Source organism: Alligator sinensis, unplaced genomic scaffold, assembly GCF_000455745.1.
Source record: "Alligator sinensis unplaced genomic scaffold, ASM45574v1 scaffold511_1, whole genome shotgun sequence".
Lineage (NCBI taxonomy): Eukaryota > Metazoa > Chordata > Crocodylia > Alligatoridae > Alligator > Alligator sinensis.
This window is the reverse complement of record NW_005842114.1, coordinates 439,801-461,649: the sequence shown is the minus strand read 5'-3', so window position 1 is coordinate 461,649 and position 21,849 is coordinate 439,801. Positions and strand designations below refer to the sequence as shown.

The following is a 21,849-nucleotide window of genomic DNA, read 5'->3' as shown; positions in this document are numbered from 1 at the left end:
AACATGAGGTTCTTCCCCACTGCTGGCTAGATCTCCATGATCACCTCAGATCCCTGGAGTGACCAGTCTGTTCCTGGATTGAATATAAAGTGTTTGCTTTAGGGTATGTGATCTCAGACGTTTTTACACATTGCCTTTTCTCAGGCAATCTTCAATTAATGGGAGTTTACTCTGATGACAGAATGTCTTACCGTGTTTAATTGGGTGATCAGTGTAGCATGTGGGCTCAACAAAGAAAAATGAGCATCAATGTAAATCCAGTCACTTTAAAAATTAGGTCCTAGTATTCAGATAGAATAATGGAAAAGTAGGACTGGAAGGGACCACAGGAGGTAATTTAGTTCAGCCCCCTGCCCGAGGCAGGATCATCCCCACCCAAACCATCCCAGGCAAAACCTTGTCTAACCTATTACTAAACCTACACTATCAACCCTGTCATACAATTACAAGGCATAGCACCCTAACCTGCCACAGGTTAAGCAGGGGGACAAGGGGGGAGAGGTACGAAACTTGTCACAGACACCGGCTACTTGTTTTATGATTCTAGTGTCATATTTTCCTAAATTTTGCTCTTTCACAGGGAAACTCACTAGACAAACAAACCAGTGAATCCAGCAATGCCGAAATGGCTGTCTGCACTAGAAAGCTTAGTTGCAAATAGTTATGGCATTAAAAAGCCCACCGGCATGGATTCAGTTATACAATTATAACAGTGCTTTTATTGGTCTAGTTTACTCCAGATTGCAGCTATACCAGTATGTTGTGTCCACACTATGCCTTTTACCAGTGTAACCAAGATGATATTACAGGTCTTATACCAGTAGACTGATTAGAAAATCCCCCCTTAACCACTATAATCATGCCAGTTTAACTTTTCCAATACAGAGCAGCCCTAAATGCTGTCAGATGTGTTATACAAACAAACAGAAAGAAGGATGTAGGCGTTTTTTCTTTCTAATTCCCTTTAGTTATAGGAATCCGTTAGGTGTCACTTTAACAACTCTGGGCACAATTGTTCCTTCAGAAGAGAGCTTATTTTCGGTTGGTAGTTTCTCTTTAGATCTGAAACCTGATTTTTTTAAATGCTGTTTTTTTAACGGTCTTTTAATTTACTACAAACCTCCAACTCACATGTTCACCTAGTGCTGATAGAGGCCATAGCAGAAATAAAAAAGGTGCAGTCATTGGCCAAAGGACCCCATCAGCAGAGCCAACCTGGAGATAGACCCAGTTGCAACACAGATGAGGCTGGAGGTCAGACAGGGCCTAACTTGTGTCATGCTGAGTGGCCTAAAGCCTTAACCTGTTGGGCACTTGCAAGTGAGGCTGATGTCTGAGCAAGACCAGATGTACAATTGAATAGGCCTCTGACCAGCTCAGGGGCCCCACTGCATTATAGTTGTTTCAGGGTTGACTGGTAAAAAGAAGAGGCTCGATACTGAATGTTTGGACAGGTCAGTTCCATCACTGCCTGCATGCCATGGTGATAGGTGCAGCGGGAAGGCGGGAGACACCTGGGTTTAACTTAGGCTGTAATTAAATGTTGTCATGGTACCATCACGACCAGGTCCCTTACCATGGGAAAAGTTGTAGCACAGAGGGACCCCAACTAAGTGCATTGCTCATGGTGCTACACACCCTTTCTCCCTTGGTTCTCAGAGCCTGGGCTGGGGGGCAAACCTAGCACCTGCAAATAAACCCAGAGATTGCAAATAGGAATCCATTGTGCTAAAACATACTGACCTGTCGTGGTTTGTCTTTAAGTTCTTTGCAACAGAAAAATTGCTCTAGGCTTTTGCCCTTGTTAAGAAACGAGTGAAAACAAAAAAATGGCTTTTTCTGAGGGTTGCCCTGAGGCTAACAAGATTGAGAAGCACTGCTTTAATCATTCACAGGCCCTCTGGGGGCCTGCTCCTCTTCACTCACTGGTGCCCAGTTCCTCACTTTGCAAGGCACAGCAGGCAGAGTGGCCAGGAAACAAAGAAGTGGGGAAAAACAGACTTCTTTCCTCTTTCTGTTTGCCCCCAAATTCTCAGTTTAAGGCCCGGCACCTTTTGGTGGACCCAATTCAGATCCCCAGGCCACTCTTGGAGACAGAACCAGAGGACACCTATTATAATGACTCTGTATTGCACTAGTACTGAGAGACTCCCAGCTAAGATCAGGACTCAATGATGCAAGGTGCTGTACAATAAAGAGTGAGAGACAGATTCTCCTTTAAGCAGTTTATAGTCTCCCTGGCATTTCTTGACCCACAGTACATGTGTCTGCCTCTTTGCTGCTCTCTCTCCTCTCACGCTTTCCTGTTTCCAAAAGACAGATTCAGTGAAGATATACAGTTTGTGATGTAAAGATACATGGAGCTGGAAGTCAATTTTGTGAAGTGATCAGCATGCATGTAGAAGGGCCTTGGGTGCTGGAAATGCCGGAGCTTTAGGAAGCATGTGAACTTGGTGAAAATGTGTGTGAAATGTGGCAAAAAATAATTAATTTGGAACGGCCAGAGGGCAACGAAAGTTAAAGCTGCCTTGTCCAGAACAAGTCTGTCAGAAGATCCAGGCACTATAAACTCTGTTTGCTATTAGCGCATGGAAGCAGTTGAGATAGAGAACTTACCTTTCCCTTTCCATACAGTCCCAGCTCAGGGCCCTGAGGTTAAGTTTTCTAGCCAACTTAAGTCCTGCCAGCTGGGCCTGAAAAATCAGTGTGAACCCTGTTTAAATTGATATAAGAGGGTGCAGACAGAAGCGAAGCTCCCAGCTGCAACTCAGAGTGATTTTAGCAAAGCGCTCTGAGTTACAAACCAAACAGAAGTTCACTGTTGGTTGGTTGAGGGGTGGGAAACTTGCCGGGTCTGGGAGCCTGCAGCCAGGTTCCCACAGCAGCAGCCAGGGCTCTCAGCTAGTGCTGGCTGTTTTCAGAATGGGAGGGGGGAAAGGCTGGGAGAAAGCTCATTTCTGGGGCTCCCCAGCTGGTGCTGAAGGGAGCGGGCATGAATTGGAGCCCTCACACCTCAGAGGGGCTGCAAAACATGCCTCCCACCCTGGGGGAGGGGGGGGAGCAGAACCCCCCCCCACGCTCCTTTTTCCTCCCTCCCATTCTGAAAACAGTTACAGGCTGGGAGCTCTGCAGACACAAGTTATAAAAGATGCCACCTTTTGTAAAATCTGTATCTGATACCTCCTGAAATAGGGGGTCAGAATTTCACCCTATTCACCCTTTTTTAAGCTGTTTGCATTGTGCACTTGTGTTTGGTCACATCTATAAACTGCTTTCTGTGGCCAGATCAGGTGAAAAGTGTCACTTCTGTCTGCACCCAGATGGTCCACAAAGGATTCTGTGCTGGTTTATCTAGATGAATGTAAAACAGAGTGGAGCTGAGATGGTGCACTTGGAATTTGTCACCCCCCCCCCAAGTGTCTCAAAAGGCCTCTCCTGCCCATCCCCCACTTCATGGCCTGTGAGTCAGCAATCAGTTCAAGGCAGGCACATTGTTCTGCCAGGGTCATTTGATAATCAGGTTAGGTGAGGAGGAGGCCTGTTCAAGGGATGCCTGTAGGAATAGTTTTAGAGGGAACTGTGGGAAACTCTGTGCTTGGGCTATCTCTACCTCCACATCTCTTGGGATGAGAGACAATGTGCATTTCTTCATTCCAGTGTTTTCCAAGTACAATGTTGGGGTGTCCAGAAGGTCTCTGACTGATCTAATACAACTATGCTTCATTAAAGCTGTTGGTACCTCCTGCTGTCACTTTCTTTGCAGTTATCTTTGGTTTTAGAGCTGTAGTTTAGTCTCTGAGGCCATGTCTACATGACTGCAACTGTGTTGGGAGATTACAGTGTAACTCCATGCTTGTTGCACCCAGAAGCTTTGGACCCGTTGAAGGTGTGAGCATGCTGCAAAGAAACTGCTACAAGAGAACTGGATCTTATCTTATACTCTCAGGTCTGCCCCTGAATTATTGTGTGCACTGTCCACTTGTATGAACTGAACCATGCAAGTTATCTCATGTGTATAAGTCTTTGCAGGACAGGGGCCTCTGTCACTGAATTGAGGAGAATTCTAGTTGTTAAAATGGGATTTGTGATTCTGATTCTTGTCCCCATATGCAAATTGCGGCAGAGGAGATGAAGTCTGAAGTTCAACACCTGCAAGCTGCGTTGGAAGGACAGCTGCATTAGGCAACAGCTTTTCACTTGGGTTATACCCTGCTGAGCCCGTGTGCCTTACCATGTCCCAGAAAATAACCTCCCTACAGCTTGAGAAACACAAGGGTGTTCACTGTTACTAGGGGACAAGAAAAGGCTTCTTTCAACTCTAAGGCTGTCAGAGCTATCCCCCTTCATAAATGTCTGGCTCATACCCATCAAGGCTCTGATAACTGGCACCCATCATCATAACAGCCAGTTTATCAGCCATTTTTTAGATATTAACAGGGGCATCTGCTAATGTAGATCTTCTAGCAAGCCTGTACCCAGAGACATAGAAACTTGGCTTAAGATGGAGCCATCTAATTGGCTTGTTGGCAGGTGCAGGATTTAGCTATGGAGATACATGTGTTTAAGAGCCAGTTTTCAACACCCTTAGGCAACTCTAGGTTTAAATGGATAAACTGGCGCCTTTTCAAGTCAGTTCCCTGTGTTTAAAAACAGCCTTTTAGCGGCAACATGCCACAAGTGTTGCAAAGGGAGTCAGAGGAAACCGCCTTCATTCACTGACAAAGACAGATTGAGAAGTTTAAGCTACAGGCAAAAAAATGTGGGCTGAAGCCCTTGATTGCTGTAGTGCATGAGTAGGTGGGCTACAGAGTAAGCTGCTGTGATGGGAGACAGAACCAGTGCTGCTTGAGAATGTTATGAATAGATCCACCTGTCAGGGGTAGAGACAGCACAGGGCTTGGGAACCCAGCCTGGGCACAGTGTCTGTTGGACAGGCTCGATAAGGCAAAGGAGGGTTCTTCTAACTCAGCTGATCCTGTAAAGACCAGGGGTCAGGATGGACTAAACCAAAGGCATAAATAGGCAACATCCAGTAGAGAAAAAAGGTAAATACAGTGACTGTACACAAGTGCTCATTTGTATTAGATCCTTTATATTTCATATGGAATTTCAATATTATGAATCCCTTAAATCACAGACTCTTAAGCCATGAAAACAAACAACTGTTCAAAGAATAAACAACAGGGGTGGTGTTGTTTGGTTTGCTTTTTTTAAAGCAAAGGAGCAGGAAGCCAGTTACATTTCTTTCCTTTTTCATGTTCCTAAAGGCTAGAGCTGTACTACATAGTAAGAGGTGGAGAGGTTTCCTGCAGGTTCTTATAGGTTCTGCCTCCTGCATCCTTGCAATGACTGGTGTTTTATTTTCCACATGTAATGAAAGGGGTTAATCAAAGTGCTGCACAGTGTTAAGTGACTGTCAGGAGGCCACACTTATCTAGATGTGTCCTGGCCAGGTTCAACCTGGTTCAGAAACACTGGACACTGTTGGAGGCAGGAAGCTGGAGGGACCCATGATTTGGCCCTTCTAGCAGATCTCATGTTCCACTATCAGCATCCCTAGAACTCCTCTTAATTTTTACGGGCAATCCATGAAAGACAGCCCTATTTTCATGACAGGAGCTATGACAGCCCTGATGGGGATGAGGGAGGTTGTCTTGTGGACTATGGCACTGAAATAGCAGAGGGATTGTAGGTAAAGATTGTAAAGAAAATTACAGAAGAAGAGTTTATTGTGTCTCAGCAAGGTGGGCCAAGCAGGTGGGAAAACCACGGTCCTCAGCACTGAGAGGTTTGATAGCAAGAGAATGTATCCTCCCCTTGGCTACAAATGGCAACACAACCCCCAGGGATTCCTTGGATGCCTGGCTCTGTATCCACCATCTATCTGCACCACCTACCACCGCTCAGTAGAGCAATGCCCCCGCCTTTCCTCTTCTTCACCCCACTGCAAGGGTCTGTTTGCAGGATGGGATTGGACATGGCAGGGACATGCTGAGGACTTGGTGAGATCTTTGCTGCACAGGGGCATAAAGGTGCTGTTGAAGTACAAAGTGTGGTTAGTGCAGGACAGGACTGTTGGGCTACAGCAATGAGGGATTCCCAGGGGGGAAGTAAAGAAGAGAATGTTTAATGGCTTCACTATTACTCCCTAAAGCAGGGGAGAGGGTTGGGGTTGTGGACTCTTTGGAGAAAGCACAGTGGATGAGGGACAAGCAGTGACTTTGCCCTGCTCCCTTGGGAGTTGACAGCAGGTCACTTAATGGGTAGGTGTCTACTACAGAAACATATTGCCAGGTATGAACATTCGGCTAGGTGAGCCTGTGGGAGTTATTCCTCCCTGCTCTGGCTGTCACCTCAAATTCTCTAGGTCAGATGTTTGGGGGACTGGACTAACTTGCTGTACATAAGATCTACAGAGGCCGAGGCTGGTTGATGTGCACTGAAGGATTAAGTGATGGGAATGTGAGTATTCATCGCCTCATGGGAGGGGCCTGTGTCTGTGTGCCAGCTCATCCCTAACACAGAACAAGGTCAAGTCCTCCTGTAACATGCGTTAAGGCATTTCCCATGGGGTCATCCCACCGTGGCTTTGGGCCAGAGGCAGCAAGGGTGTTCAGGGAGGAGGGACATGGGGCGTGCACAGGACAGAGTGGAATTGGCATCTCTTGGTTCTAGTCATCTTTGTCCTTGGCTCCATGCTTTAGGATGCGGGTGAACTCCACGTAGTTGAAATTGCCCTTCTTGTCGATGGGGGCCTCTCGGTACATCTCGTCTACCTCCTCATCTGTAAATCTGTCGCCCATGGTGGTGAGCAGTTCACGCAGGTGGTCTTCATGAATGAAACCTGGAAAGGGGGAGAGAAATGGGAGGGAGAAGAAAGGAGAGACGGTTCATGGAGCTAGAACAGATGGAGGCAGCAAACAGAACTGCACTGGGAAACCACGCAGTGAGCATGAAGGACCGACCCAGCCAGGAGGGAAGGGGAATGGGATATCCTCTTCTGTAGTTTACTTGGCAATGTTTTATGCATAACTCCCTGCCTTTTTAGTGCTAACTTTCCCCAGCATCATAGTCCACAAGAAGCACCCTCATCCCAATTCAGTCCATTAAAGCTCCTGCCACCAGGACATGTCTGTCACCCATGGATTCTGCCACTTCTATCACTATGGGACAAAATTACACAGTTCTAGTACCAGGATTCAAGCTGCTGATTTGCAAGCTTCTGGAAGAGAAGAAAGCAGGACTCAGAGAGATGGAAAGGCCTCTCCTCTAAAAGGAACTCCTCGCAGCAGAGATCCCTCACCCATCTGTGTTTTTTAAGTCTGTAGCTCAGTGGCACCCATCAGTTTGGCTCCCTTAGCAGGTTTAAGAGCATACCTCAACCCTAGCTTCCCAGGCACCAGTACATCACACCAGGGAGCCCCTGGCAAAGACACTCCTTTGTTTGCCAGAAGTCAGTGATGGCCAGCACTTCACTCAGCCTGGGAACTGAGGAGGAAAGGCTGCTGCAGCCTATAGCTCCTCTGCAACCCTCACTGGACAAGCCTCAGCCTGTCTCAGATGCCAGATAACCAGCTGGCTTTCTCCCTTCCCTACTCCTCAGCCCCAGCTTAATGGAAACAGCCCTGGTAGCTCCACACACTCTCTGTAGGAGGTGTTTGGCAAAAGAATAGGGATCTGCTTTGTTATGGCAGCTTGTTGGTGTGGGTCTTATGGTGCAGTAAGGCTCTACCTGTAGCATCTTCATCAAAGCAGGCAAATGCATTGCGGATGACGTCTTCCGGGTCAGTACCATTAAGCTTCTCTCCAAACATGGTGAGAAACATAGTGAAGTTGATGGGGCCTGGTGCCTCGCTCATCATGCCTTCCAGGTACTCATCGGTAGGGTTCTTCCCTGTCAAACAGAACCAACACAGGGTGAGACACTGCACTGATAGCCCAGCTCACCTGAAGAGCTCCGAAGTGACTGGTCCAAGGGTGCAAAGCAAGTCAACGACAGAATCAGGTACAGAACCCATGAGTCCTAACTCCCAGCTCTTCATGCTGATCACTAGACCCAAAAACAAACACAACTCAGTGACAGCAAATGTGTTCTTGTGGGGGTGGGGTATTGGGTGTTCCTGGATCAGGGCAGTCAGAGAGGGAGAGGTCTGGATATGTCTATATTCATCACAGCCTGAGACTCTGTCCCTGACTGCATTTGCTCTTCAGGCTGCGTTTTAGGGGCACCCTGAGGATCCCTGACTCTGTCTCCTCTCTCCTACCTGTTCCAAACGGCAGACAGTCCATCTGGACTGAAAGAAAAAAGCAAGAGGCACACTTTCCAAAAGTACCATGTCCCATGTTCAGTTTCATTAGATGGTAAGGCTCCTCAGTCATGCAGGACCAAATCCTCAAAGGTATTTAGGCTCTGAGCTCCCACTGAATAAAATACTTCTGGGGACTGAGGCCTTGGGTCCTTTTGAAGATGTTACCTGCCAGCTGCCATTGCAGAAGTCTCTCTGAATATTCCTGTCAGTTGTAAATGACTGTTGAGGCCATGTCCACCCCCTGCCAGTGCTCCCTGGATGCCACACGCAGGGAATGGTACTGTGCTGTCCCTGCAGCACTGTACTCTGCTTGCCCTCCGTGAGGACTCATCCCAGACACTAGGCAAGTCCTTCCTCCTCTAAGCAATGGCATGATCCATCTCTGGCTGATGGCCATGGCCATTTCCGAGTGTGCCTAGTAATAGCAGCATTGGATTTTGCTATCTGAATGGCTGGCCTGGATGGAAAAAGGATTTGAACTTTTTGGTGCCTAGAGTTTGGGGGTTTCCCCACTTTACTGGTTACTGGCAGCCAACCACAGCCTGAGGAGAAGGGCAGCAGCCTCAGCATAAAGGATTCCTTGGAATCCTTCGCTCCACTCTCCCAGTCCAGTCCCCTCATAAGGCTTTTGTGCTTGAACAAAGTGAAGTGCTCAGTTTAGTGCCCTCTGCTGAACAGAGCTGGAAGCAACTATGTTTCTAGCCTTCAACATCCCATGTTCTGTTCTTAGCCACCAGCCCCTCTTCTCTGCACCTCCCCCAGGGGCTCAGGTGGGGTGGAGATCCCCCACCTCACTGGACTAGAACAGGTTTGGTAGCCAGGTCAATAATTGATGGCTCTCAAGAGGAGCCGCAGCAGCAGCCCTGAGACAGGAGAGAGGAAGCTGAACCACAGCCTGAAGCTAAGAAAGGGCTTTGGGTGGGGAACTTAGCAAGTCTGAACGAGTGGCAGTCTTGGGCAGGACTGCCCGTCTCTGGAGAACTGTTGTGCTGGCTGGTGGGCTGGACAAGACGAGGCAGCGTTAACAAGGAATGTCACTCAAAGGCACAGGCCTTTCAGAGGGCTCCAAGTTTGAATTCCCTCAGTCTGTGGTATCCCCTTCTCTCAGCTCCACCCTGCTGGTGAAGTAGTACATTAACTTTAGTTCCTCAATAAGGTGGAAGAGGCAGAAAGGGGCAGTGAGGAGAGCACAGAAGCAGGTTGCTGAGGGGGGGGTGTGATGGGGTATGAGCTGTGATGCCACAGACAACTCACATGGGGCCTTTGGATTCCTGATGCGGATTCCAAAAGGTGGTGGACAATGTGGGTCTCATTGCCTTCCTTTACAGATGGGGAAAAGGAGGCCCAGGGAAGTGACTTGACAAGGTCACCCCACCAGGGGATGGCAGGGCTGGGTATGGAGCCCTGGTCTCTGCACTCACCATCTGTGGTCCAAGGATGGGCTATTGATCTTACCCATACTTCTGCTTGGCGGTCCTTTAAAGCAAAATACACTATGTGACACTTGTGTCAATTGGGTTATTCCAGTGCCAGCTCCTGTGGTTTGGGGCAGCTGGTGTTATGTGTCTTATACCACTATCACGCATCCATGCTAGAGCTGTTACTGGAATAGATCTGTACATCAGAGAGACCCCCCCCACCACAACTGACCTGGTTACCCCACTTGCACAGACCAGGCTTGAACCTATTGAAGGTTCCAGGTAGGGTGGGAGGAGGGTTAATTCTGTCACATCAAAGGTTAATTATCACTGAAACTGACTGATAAATGCCAGCATTAAAACTATTTTACTGCTGGACATTTAAGTAGAATCATCCAGTTAACACACCAGGCATAAGGTCAGGTTTCCTTGAATGCATGATCCACAGAGATGAGGTTGCCAGTGAGTGTTTTAGCATGTCAGAGGGGTCTTGTTCTTTGGTGAAGGGAATGGGAGGGTTAAGAAATTCAAGAAGTCTCCTCAGGGAGAGAGGGATGGGAGAGCCTTTTCTGAGCTAACTCCATGGGGTAGGCAGTGTCATTAATGGTATGCCAGTAATGCACCTAACAGGCAGCCAGTGAGGCTGAGATCTCTTATCTAAGATGTACATTGTAGTAGCATATAATCACCTACTTCTTATGGAACCTGCTAAGGATTTGCTGTGCCCCAGTAGTATTGGTCCCCAAGTGTGCTGCCACAGTGATCCACTAGGGAAAGGAAGCTGTGGCAAGCACGAGGAAGTGCACAGGACACCTGCTCAGCAGACTGCAGAGGGAATGGATTGGACTAGAACTCTACAGTTCCTGTCATGTTTCCATCTGCATCAGCAAATGACTACACTGGTGTCACCAGGGGCTCCCCAGGAAAGGCTTTCCAGACCTTGGGATCAGTTATAGCATGAGTGCCTCAAATAAACCCAGTCTCATAATTGTCTTTGCTTGGAGCCACTATGGCTCAAACTCCTGAAGACCCTTCTGAGCTCCTGATCTGAGGAACACTGAACTGTCTGGAAACGAAGCTGTAAGCATCATCCCCCAACAACCCAACTGATAGAAGAGGGGAAAACATGCCCAGAGCACTGTACTAGCAGCTTTAGGGCCACTGAAGAAAGTGTTGCTTGCAGGGACCATCCCCAAGTGGTTTCAAATAGCTGTTGAGCTTGCCCATGTGCTTTCTGGTCACAACATTCTTGTGCATCAGCAGGGAGTGCCAGGAACTGGCCAGGAGCATTCGACCTCCTTTTACCCTCATGGGGCGTGTCCAGACGAGCATGCATGTGTAGTTTGCAGGGCCTCAAAGTTGTTTTCAAACTGCATGCACCATAATTGTACCATTCACCAGGCTGCTAATTTGCAGCACAATGCCAAAACTTGACACTGGGAGATTCCAGTATCAAAAAAAAATGGTGAAAAGAGTGGTGCATGTAGCAGCAGTGTGCACCACCAGAAACAGAGCCTGGCTGTCCAGAGCCATGCTCTGGCTGCTGGCCAGGCTCCATGTTGGCGAATAGGTGCCGCTGCTACCCTGGGAGGCCCTCAGGACCCCAGGTAAGGCTGATGGGGCTGGCGCAGGTGCACAAAGCAGTGGCAATCCCCTATACCACCCAGGACAATTTGGTGTATACTAGAGCATGTGTGCAGGGTCATGCCCTGGGGCACAAAGCAGTGGCACAAATATGTGCCGCTGCTATTTGTGCCACAGCAAACACATGCCCCTGTACGTGCATGCTCATCTGGACATGCCCATAGTCTTTCTTGAGCAAGCCTGACTTAATTCTCTCTCAGTCAGATGCTGCCAGAGTACTACATGGTGGGAGCAAGGAAAGAAGCCAGTGGCTTGTGGGTCTTTTCCATGAAGGGCATGTCTATACAGTGTGCTTGAATAGCTGGGCTCTGTCACTTTTAGCAGTGAGAGGTTGGAGTCTGCTACAGCTTTCGAGTAAACATACCTGATCCTTAAACCCAGGTTTAAAAGTCCTGGGTTTACATTCTAACCCAGGGCTCCGTTAGGCCAACAGTGGGGTAGCTGCAGCGGTACAGATTACCAGTGTGGACATGTTACAGTAGTGGGAAAATGCAACGCTCCCTGGTGTGAGGTGCTCTTTCCTCCAGTGGTGACGCGTAGGGGCTGCATGGGGCGCGCATGCATCCCCTGAGAGCACCAGTGCACCCCCTGACCAGCTGTGCTCACCACTTAGGTAATGGGAAGGAGGGGCAGGTAGGAGTGCCAGTGCCCCCCCTGCAAACGCTGGCCGAGCGCTGCAGCTACTTCCAGGAGCGGCTGCAGCAATTGACTGGCACTTGCTCCCAGAAGCAGCTGCAGCCACTCCTGGAAGCGGCTACAGTGATCACAGCGATTGGCCAAAGCAATCAACTGTTGCGGGATCACCCTGGTGGGACTCCCCCCCCCAGTCGGCAGGATCAGCTGCAGGGGTACCCCCTCACCCCTGGTCGGCAGGACTGGTCGCAGGGGGGGCATGTGCCCCCGCCCCGCCCCCCCCCCCCGACTAAGGTGGCACCAGTTACCCATGCTTTCCTCACTGCAGCTGTCAGTGTTACCTCCAAGTTAGAGGAGCCCCCAGTAAACTCTGCTGCTAGCACCTCCAGTGTGAGGATGAGCATAGAGAGAAGTCAGCAGTCAAAGCTCCTTAATGCAAGGTAGTTATTAAATACTTAAAGCAGGGAAAAGCTGGTCCTTGGTCCTCAGCACAGAACCTTTTGCTAGTTAGGCCATCAGTGAGGCTGCCCTCCCTACCTAATGAAGCCAGCATGTCATGCAGATCCTCCTTGTCAATGAAGCCATCGCGGTTCTGGTCAATCATGTTGAAAGCCTCCTTGAACTCCTGGATTTGTGACTGGTCAAACATAGCAAAGACATTGGAGGTGGCACGCTGGGGGCGCTTCTTGGTGGTCTTGGCCTTGGCTCGTTTGCTGGACATCTTGGCAGGTGGTGTCCTCTCTGTGAGCAGCACAGGGAAAGTATAAAGGAGATTTATTAAACATGACAGCAGAGTCAAGAGTAAGGGGTGAGGGTAGGAGTCAGGACTCCTGGGGTTTAGTCCTGACTCTTTTGCTGGCTGGCTGTGGAAGCAGACTGCTTTGTGCTTCAGTTTTCCCATCTATAAAATGGGGATATTTACCTAATTTTGTTCATTGGGTGCAAGGAGCATTTGGTTTGGATGCACAGTGCTAATGAGGGCCAGGAAGTATGGGGAACACAACTCCATGGATTCCTCTTTGCCCTCACTGGTTTACAGAAGAAGGAAAGAGCAAATCCTGATATTTCCTTTTTTAAAATGTGGCTCTGGATTCTACAACTAAACCCCTGGGAGTAAAAACAAATGAATCCTGATGGATCGTACCCTTGTTTGGTCTGATATGTAGCTCCTTCCCCAACTGCTCTCCATTTCCTTGTGGCTTGTTGGGAAGGGGCCAAGTATGTCTTGCGTCATGACAGTCTGGTGGAAAAGATGGGGATCTACTACCCTTGCACAAGGCAGGCAGGCGGTGGGGAAGGTTAGACACAGCCAGAGGGGAGCCTCTAACAGTGTGGCTAGTCAGCCTTAGCAACATTACCCTTCCCCACAACAGAGCTAACAGCAGTGCTAGTAGTAAGGGGGTGCAGACACCAGTGTAGACAGGGCTCAGGGATTGCCTAAGCTTGCTGGAGCGTGGCTAGTGGCTTAAGTGCCAGTGGCAGGCTGTGCTAGTGCTTCTGCCATTAGTGGCTTGCAGCTGCTGAGGGGATTAAATCTTTCTGTCTGCCTACAGTCAACCTGGCAGTTTTCTTGCCCTTTCCCTGAGCCAGCTCTTACCCTGGCACCTCACAGGCACACCCTGGCTCTGCAGCTGCATGGCATTAAGGGTACAAGAGGAGAATACTCCTAGAAACTAGCAAACAGCCAATGAGTCTGAAGTTGACTGGGCCACTGCTTCCTATGTGTTGTCCCCAGGTTACTGACTGCATTGTCTGGTCTCAGGCTGTCCTTTGTAGCCTACCTTAAATAGGCCTGGCACCCCGGAGTGTACATCTCTGCCAGGGAGGTGAAACTGGCAGTACGGCTTTCAAGGAAAGGGTTGAAAGTCCACTGAGATCTTGCGGGGGGCAGAGCACTCAGCCCCCTGAGAATAGGGTGGCCATTTGTCCAGTTTTATAGAGGACAGTCCGGTTTTCGGATGCCTTTATGTCCTCTATTTTTCAGTGCTTGGCACCCCACCCCCACTGACATGGCTGTGGCCACCTGCGGGAGCTGCCTGCTCGCTACTGCCATGCCCCCGCCACTGACACCGCTGCCTATGGGAGCTCGCTGTGCCCCCCCAGCCTTGGTAGGCATGCAACATTCATGGTGGTGGGGACAGTCCTCTATTCTTGAGGTACCTCGATGGCCACCCTACCTGGGAACCACAAGCAGGGGCCACATAGCCCCTCAGCACTGGGCAACCCCGCCACTCCTCTCTGGCAGGCATGATAGTCTGAGTGCTTTACCTCCCTTGGCAGCAGTGCACCTTACAAGGGAAGGGTTCTCTCAGGTGTGGACACTTCTGTGCAAGGACAATTGTCAGCTGGCTCCCAACCAGTGACATTCTTGGAACAGTTCAGGTGTTACATCTATCTGTTGGTACCCTCTGGGTCCTCAGCAGGTGGCCTCTAGCACAGCTAGCCTCTTCCTGACCCCAGGTGGAAGCACTAAAACCTGAACCAGGGGCAGCGGGCCGGAGCAGCTGGGTCAGGATGCCCCCTCCTTTGGGGTCCTGGTCTGACAGGTACTTCAAAGTACAAAGAGTTACTGTGCTAATGGAGAACAGCTCAGGCCTCTTCCTCTCCTCCCCCTCTGCCCAGCGCCCCATGGCAAAGCCCTGCAGTTTTAAGTTATCGGGTTTCTTTATACACTTTCACACACACAAAGGCAGGCTCACAAACAAGGCACAGGCTCTGGGCCCTCTTCCCAGGGCCAGCCCTGTTAGGAGCAATCAGGAAGCTGGTTATCTGTTCCTTGCAAATTCCTGGCATTCCTTTCCCCTCCCCCTGCCCTCTTTGTTTAGCCTGAGAGCAGCTTGCAGAGCTGGGCTCATCCCTGCAGCAGAAGCAGCACTAGGTAGGGGTTAGGAGTCCCGAGCTCAGCACAGTGCTCTAAGCCTTACAGAGGCTTATAAACTGCAATTCGAGCTTAACTGGTTTAAATCCCTATTAGGGAGAGGAGGGGGAAATCTTTTGATTTACACCCTGGAAAGATGTCTCACCGAGGTCCTATTTAGCATTTCAAGTACTCTATAAGGCTCCTCCATATTACAGTCACCCTGGATAACACTGGACCTGCCCCTGGCAGGCTCTCAAGGGGACATGGGGCTTGGAGGACTTCCATGTCACCCACAGAATATTTCACCTGGGATAGTAGTTGCAATAGTGGTCAGCACTAGCAACTCTGCCAATGTTACAGCAACCCGCACCCTGCTTGTCATTTCTTTTAGCGCCCCACCTCGGCACCTGGAGTCATGTGATTGCTAGAGACTCTCCACTTTCATTACAAAGTTAGTTTCCAAGCCTTGTAGTTGAGGAGAAGAGTTTGAGGGAGAGGACATGGAGGAAGCAGGAGGCAAAGTCTTGAGGTTTGTTGGTTTTATATTTTTGTAAAAGAACTGTGATTTTTGAACACTTGGGAGAGTTAACAGTCACAGAGCAGTTTCCCACAGTCTTGGGGCACCTTGCAAACAGCTTCCACTCCATGCCCAGGCTCCTATTGCTCCCTGCCCGTAGGTGTGACAACGTTGCAGCCAGCAAGGAGGACAGCTACTGGGGTGACATTAGTTGCTCTCTGCCATCAACTCTGCAGTCTTTACTAGCTGCTGTTCCTGTGTTTTTCAGGAACATCAGATTTCTTAGCATCTGTTCTGGTTCACCATTAGCTGGCTCTTGCACCTGCTGGGTAGCTGCCCTCTGTTCCTATCTACCCTGTTAATATATCATCTTAGGGCATCCATGTTCCCTGCACTGTTCACTTCCTTTAACCATCCTCAGTGATGCTCCTCATGTGATCTTCTGCATAAGAATTTAACTGTTCTGGTCACTTCTAACCCCACCACCTCTTCCACATCCTCCTCTCTTAGAGCACATCTAACTGCTGGATGGATTGCATCTGCCTGGTCCCAAGGCCAGCCCATCCTATCCTGCAGAACCTGCAGTCATAGGTACCCAACTTGCCCCTGCCACCTGTACCACGTTTAAAGGGCTCAATGCAGTCAGGGAGCCCCTTCTTGGCTGAGCTGGGGAGGAGTTCCTGGCTCGGCTCTACCCAGGGCCCCAGCCTCAGGCATCCCCAGCACATGCTGCCCCCGCCCCCCCCCAGCCCAGCCGTGACTATTTTATTTCAATGAGTTTATACCACAATTTTGATTTTTCAATGGATCAGGGAGCCCCAAAACTATACCTTGCAGGGGACCACAAAAAATTGTGGGCTGGCCCTGCCTGGTCTATTTTATCTAGATCAATTGCTGCTTGAGAGTTTAGCAAAATAGCCTGGGATTAATTAATCAACTCTCATTATTTGATTTCCTTCATGGCTTTACATTTGGCCTCCAGGTGGGGGATTCACTTTATCACGCTCTGTTGACCCAGCCTATCAGCAGGTAGGCTGATGGAAAGAGGAGATGGACATGTCCCATCCATGGGGCTTCTACACTCTCTTTCTAGGAGCTGTAGGTACAAACATTGTGGCCTGTGCAAACCCTGCAGAGGCCCCTGTGACAGGGACGCAAGTGAGCTGAGCAGGGGGGAACTGACTGCCTCCCCTCCAGACTTGCATCTGCTCTGGAGTGAATGTGACCCCCTTTCTACCCACTTCTGCACTTTCCCCATCACTTATTCTAGACTCTTCTTCTTCCTTTTCCCTGTTCTTTTTCTGGTATGTGCTCCACCCCCGAAAATGCCTGCCCGGCACACACACCCTCTCCCCGCTTCTTCACCCATCCCTCCAAGTCCTCCACACAGGAACACAGAAGGGGTGCTACACTAGATTTCTAAGAAAGAGGCTATAATAACCTCTGCCAGAACAGCACAGAGTGCTCTGGTTCTCAATGCGTCTCTAAGTGTTACCATAACAGTCCTGCCTCCAGAGGCACCTATACAGACTCAGTCAGTCAGTGATCAGGTCCCACAGCCCTGTTCCAGCAGCAATCTGTTCTCAGCTGGTTTTACTGGTGTAGCTCATTTGGTTTTAGTAGCTCTAGGTACTTATACCCACTCACTGTCTGACCCATGGTCTCTTGCCTGCATGTACATCCCTCAGAGGGATTAGTGGGAAGCGGTAGAGACCCGTGTGCAATGAACTCTGAACTCAGGTAATGAGTCACCAACCAGGAAAAGGTAAATTCAACAGCTGGGGGTCACTGACAATCAAGTGGGGAGTGCTTGTGGGCATAGCATAAATCCAGTACATAACCTAGCAGCCAGCATATCCCTTGAGGGACATCTTCTTGGGGAGGGCTGGTGTGGAGAACCAAGGAGCTTCTCAGTGTCTTGTCTACATGTGACCAAATTGCTTTTTAAGCTAATTTCCCTTTAACTAGGAGCAACTCTCCTGCTCAGCCAAGCCCTGTACACATTTTATAGGAGTCTGTGCTGCAGCTGCAGGGCAATGAAATGAGCCCCTTAGTCCACAATGCTTGCAGAGTTCAAAGCCTTGCTTGTTGGCACAGTGACATTCCAGCTGGTGGGGGCTGCTGGAGGGGCCCTGCTTAGCCAATCCTGACAGCCAGAGGGGGAAGGGTTAGTTCAAGGCTGTGACACCCTCCCACCCTATGCAGGTAGCAGCCCTCAGCTCAGGAGGAATCCAGTGTTCTTTGGCACAAACTGCTACTGATGCATCACACCTGCCTCCTATCCATCAACCCCAAGGCAGGAGAGATAAGCAGGCAAAGCTAATGTCCAGTTAGCGGTAAATGCCCCTTGGCTCAGAGGCTGCATTTATAAACCAGAGTGCAAGTCTTCATATGCTTTCAATGCACAGTATTGAATGAAAGTAGAAAGGTGAGGAGCTCATGCACTGCAGTTCACATTTATTCCAGTTGGGGACAAGAGTACTCAGTACTTCTCCTTAAGGCATGGGTGGGCAATTGTTTTGGGTGGAGTGCTGCTTACTGAGTTTTGGTAAGCCATTGAGGGCCACATGACAGGCAGTCGGGGCAGATATATATTCATTTTCTAAATTTTTAGGGGCCCCACAGGCCACATCTGGCCCATGGGCCACATTTTGCCCACCCCTGCCTTAAGGCATCTCACTGATGTCATATTGAATGAAATAGTTTGAATGTTTGTAAAGGTTGCCCATTAGCCAGTTTCAGGAAGAAGATAGGATTTATCTCCTTATCTAGTTCATTGTTTTGGGGCTACGTGAAAAATGTCCTGACTTCACTTAAAGCCTTAATTTAAATGTTAATCTTTAGAAATCTTTTACAAAGAAAGCAAATATCCTGAGTTCCGAGACATCAAAGCCTAGGGCCTTTTAACCAGACTGGTAAAAAAAAAAGGTATTTACAGTGATATGGAAGAAGTCTCCCCAAGAGTAATTTAAAATGCTCAACAAAGGTAATTTCTGTTGAGTAAGATCCGAGCCCAAATTTGGGAGTTGTGACAAATTGAGTAGGAGGAGCCCACTGACAGCAGCTCACTCAATAAAAACCTGTAACTTACTGTCCCAATTTGGAGGTGACTTCACTTGCAGAACAATGAAGGAAGAATCGCAAGTGTAGCCCGGACCAGATTGATCACCTGACCCAACCTCTCCGTGAACACGAATCTCTTAGTTCACGCTGAAGCCGCGGAGCGCCCGAAAGGGACTGAAGGAAGGGGACTTAGTCCTATCACTGCTGAGCCCAGCTCATTGAATCGTATTGCTGAGGCCAGCCTATTGAATTGTATTGCTGAGGTGAGCCCATTGAACCGTACTACTGAGGCCAACCCATTAAATCGTACTACTGAGGAATGAAACAATATTTTGGTATTTGGCTTCTCAGAATTCTAGGATTGTAAGTATATTATGAAAAATAACAGTAGTGATTCAAATTTAACTTTTAGTTGTAATTGTAGTTGTTTTTGTAACACTAATTCTTATAGCATTGTTTGGGAAGGAAGTGCATTCGGAGCATTGTTTCTGATATATGTAATTATTGTGTTTTTAATGTTTGTGGTGTTTCTTAAAGCTAAGCAGTGTTATATACGTAGCAAAGAGTTTTAAAATAAAATTGTGTTGTATGAATTAAGTGTGTAATCATTGTGAAATCGTGCAATCAGCTAACTACTCCCCCAGCCAGTGCATCAAAACGAATCAGTAAATTGTGTGGGATTTTCTCTATTCCATAACCCACTAGAGACAACTGAGTCCCTAAATTAAAGATGTACAGTCTCAAATTAAAAATGACTTGACCATCCTAACTCAGCACAGGCCTTCCTGGGTCTCAGGCTTGCTGACTGACCAGTCAATTGTGTCCTAATGGTTAAAGTTGGAGGTGGAGATCTGGCTGCAATTCCTTGAGATAATATGGAGGGGTCACACCCCCATTTCCCTATGATGTATGACTCAGTTTTCTCATCTGTAGAGTGGGGGTGATTCTACACACTTGCAGCACAGGGGAACTGCCAGTTTAATTAGCAGGTAAAGTGCATTAAGCCGCAAGTGCAGAGTATTGTTATAATTGACATGTGTCCCCTGTGTGGTGCTGGAGAATGTACCCTCCTGTATTCCTGGCTTCTCTGGCATAGGATACAAAGTAGTTAAGGCACCACGTCATGTTACATTAAGCAACACAATGCAGTGATGCCACTCAGTGCTGTGTGCCAGAGAATGTACCCTGGCTGTGCTGGCTGCCTCTTATGAGCCATTGTAGGAACTGCTTTGCAGCTGGTTTATTATTATTGACAGACCCAAAGGGACCAGGAGCCTTTAGGATAGTCAGATCCCAGGGGGCTAGGATTTCCCCAGAGCCTGTAAATCAAGCTGAGATGGGATGAAAGACCTTTAGGAAGGAGCCTGTCTCCATGGGACACACTCCTCTCCTGTGCTGTCATCCATCTCCTGTCAATTCCTGCTTGCCCTTCCCTCATTCTGTTTTCCCTTTTGTCTGTCTTTGTTCCAGTTGTCCCCTTTCTCTTGCTTGGGAGCTGTTGTTCCCTTGCAGGGAAGCTGCAGTGCTGGTGGCACTAGTGTAGACGGGGCATAGGGAGCCGAGTCACTGTGTTGTCTAAAAACGTGTTCAGCTGCTTAACCCTGCTTTTAGTCCAGCCTCACACTAGAGCTGTGTTGTGGTGGGAGACATCCCCATCTTGGTATCTCAGGCTCTGCTCTATGATCACGATGTGCCTGGTCTGCCCCACTGGTGTTTGGCCTGGTTGTGTTGGAAGTCCCAGAACTCTGCACTGGGGCAGGGCTGTGACAGAGGCAGCCATTACCTCCTGGTGTTGCAGTGGGTCAGCTCCCCTTCACCACACTTTGGATCCATCTGGTGGGAGAGAGAAGCTCTTCCACTCTGTAACTGGTAACAATGCTGTCCAAAGAGTTGTCTCCTCACAGTACAGAGAGCAGCTGGAGGCCTTCCCCACTGGGGAGAGCTGGGGGAAGTTCAGCAGCATTTAAAAACCCACACATAGGCTGGAGCTGGGGCTTGCAGATTGGAGTGATGCTCAGCCCTTCCTGGTCTTACCCTCCTAGCTGGTCACTTCACTCCTTGCCTGTTGCCCCACCAAGTCCTAGGACCTCCTGGCCAACCTCCTCCTGTCCCTAGCCGAACTAGCAATCTATTTGACCAGGAAGGAGGTTCAATCCCCCCAGGACTGCGGGGCCATTTTCCTGTCCCCTGTCTGTTCACATCTCTAGGCAGAGTGCACTGGCTCCTTTGACTCAGTTGAAGGCCAGTGGACACTAACTAGTGTGATCTGCCCAGTTATTAACATCTGACCCTCATTCCTGTCCCTGTTTTTGAATTAGTTGTTCCCTGGAATCTGCTGATGCACCATTAGAGACCCCTCTAATAACAGGAGGGAGTAGCAGTTTCTTTGTGGGCTCACACCCACCACATTCCCCATGTGCATCAAACAGACCTGGCTGGTAGTCTGTTGTAGTTTCTCTTTGGGACCCCAAACACTGGATTTACTTGTGATGAGTAGTCACTGCACTCGAGGGGACCAGAAAGATGTGTCAGTATTGGCTAACAGGAGGATGGGCTGTGGATGGGGCCCTGCAGGCAGTAAAGGTCCTCGGGGCTGAGCCATGCCTCATGCACCTCAGAGGGCAGAACGTAAGAGGGAAGGAATAAGAGCCAGTAACCAAGTCCTCCAATTCTTTGGTGACTCCATGTAGATCCCACTGTAACATTCACTCCTCCTAATGCAACCGGGAATGAGACAATAATAAGAGCAATTTAAAGACACAGCCTAACTGAAGCACCCAGATCTGCACACATTTTATCTAAGGAACGGAGCTCATCCTTCCTCATTGCCCCTCCTTTGGCTGGATGCCTCAGCTCCGCACCAGTCTTACATTGTAAAGCTCTATGTGGCAGGGACAGTGTTTCTCTGTGCATCCTGCAGAAAGTCAGCAGGTGCTGTGTCCTCCTAACAATCACTGGGGATCCAGAGGACTGCAGAGGCTCCAGCCTGCCAGAGGGAGCCTTCATCTGAAATGCATACATCACACCAGGGCTGATGCAAAGCCCACTGTAGTTGGTGGAAATGTTCCCAGTGACCACAGTAAGCTTTAAACCAGACCAGGGCTTTAAAAGTAACATCAGAAATGAGAAAAAGCTAGGAAAACCAGTGCAAGTTTTGTTCTATCCTTGCAAGTTAATATTATTCAAATGTCTACCCTTTGTCTGCCATGATCAGGAAACAGAACAACTTGGATTGTTTCCACTGCTACATGGTTCTTGTTATGTGGATTAATTATGATCTTTAGTGCCTGCTGGTTTGTTATTTTGGGCCTCTGAGCAAGGTGTTTCCTGTCAGTTTGCTCCATAGTGAGGCTTGGTGTGGTTTGGGGACTGATTTGGTAACTTTGTGGCTCTTTCATTCCTTCT

At 48.9% G+C, this 21,849-nt stretch overlaps 1 protein-coding gene across 1 annotated transcript in view; it reads right to left on the bottom strand.

The window, feature by feature from the left end:
* Positions 1-5,072: 5,072 nt before the first annotated feature.
* Positions 5,073-21,849, bottom strand: part of MYL9 (myosin light chain 9) — a 22,057-nt gene continuing 5,280 nt past the window's right edge. Inside the window, exons 2-4 of the mRNA XM_006024689.2 lie at positions 12,542-12,745; positions 7,733-7,894; positions 5,073-6,844 (exon numbers count right to left, since the gene is read on the bottom strand). Of these exons, the coding sequence (XP_006024751.1) occupies positions 6,672-6,844; positions 7,733-7,894; positions 12,542-12,725 (519 nt within the window). The 5' untranslated portion in view covers positions 12,726-12,745 and the 3' untranslated portion in view covers positions 5,073-6,671. The remainder of the gene's footprint in view (positions 6,845-7,732; positions 7,895-12,541; positions 12,746-21,849) is intronic.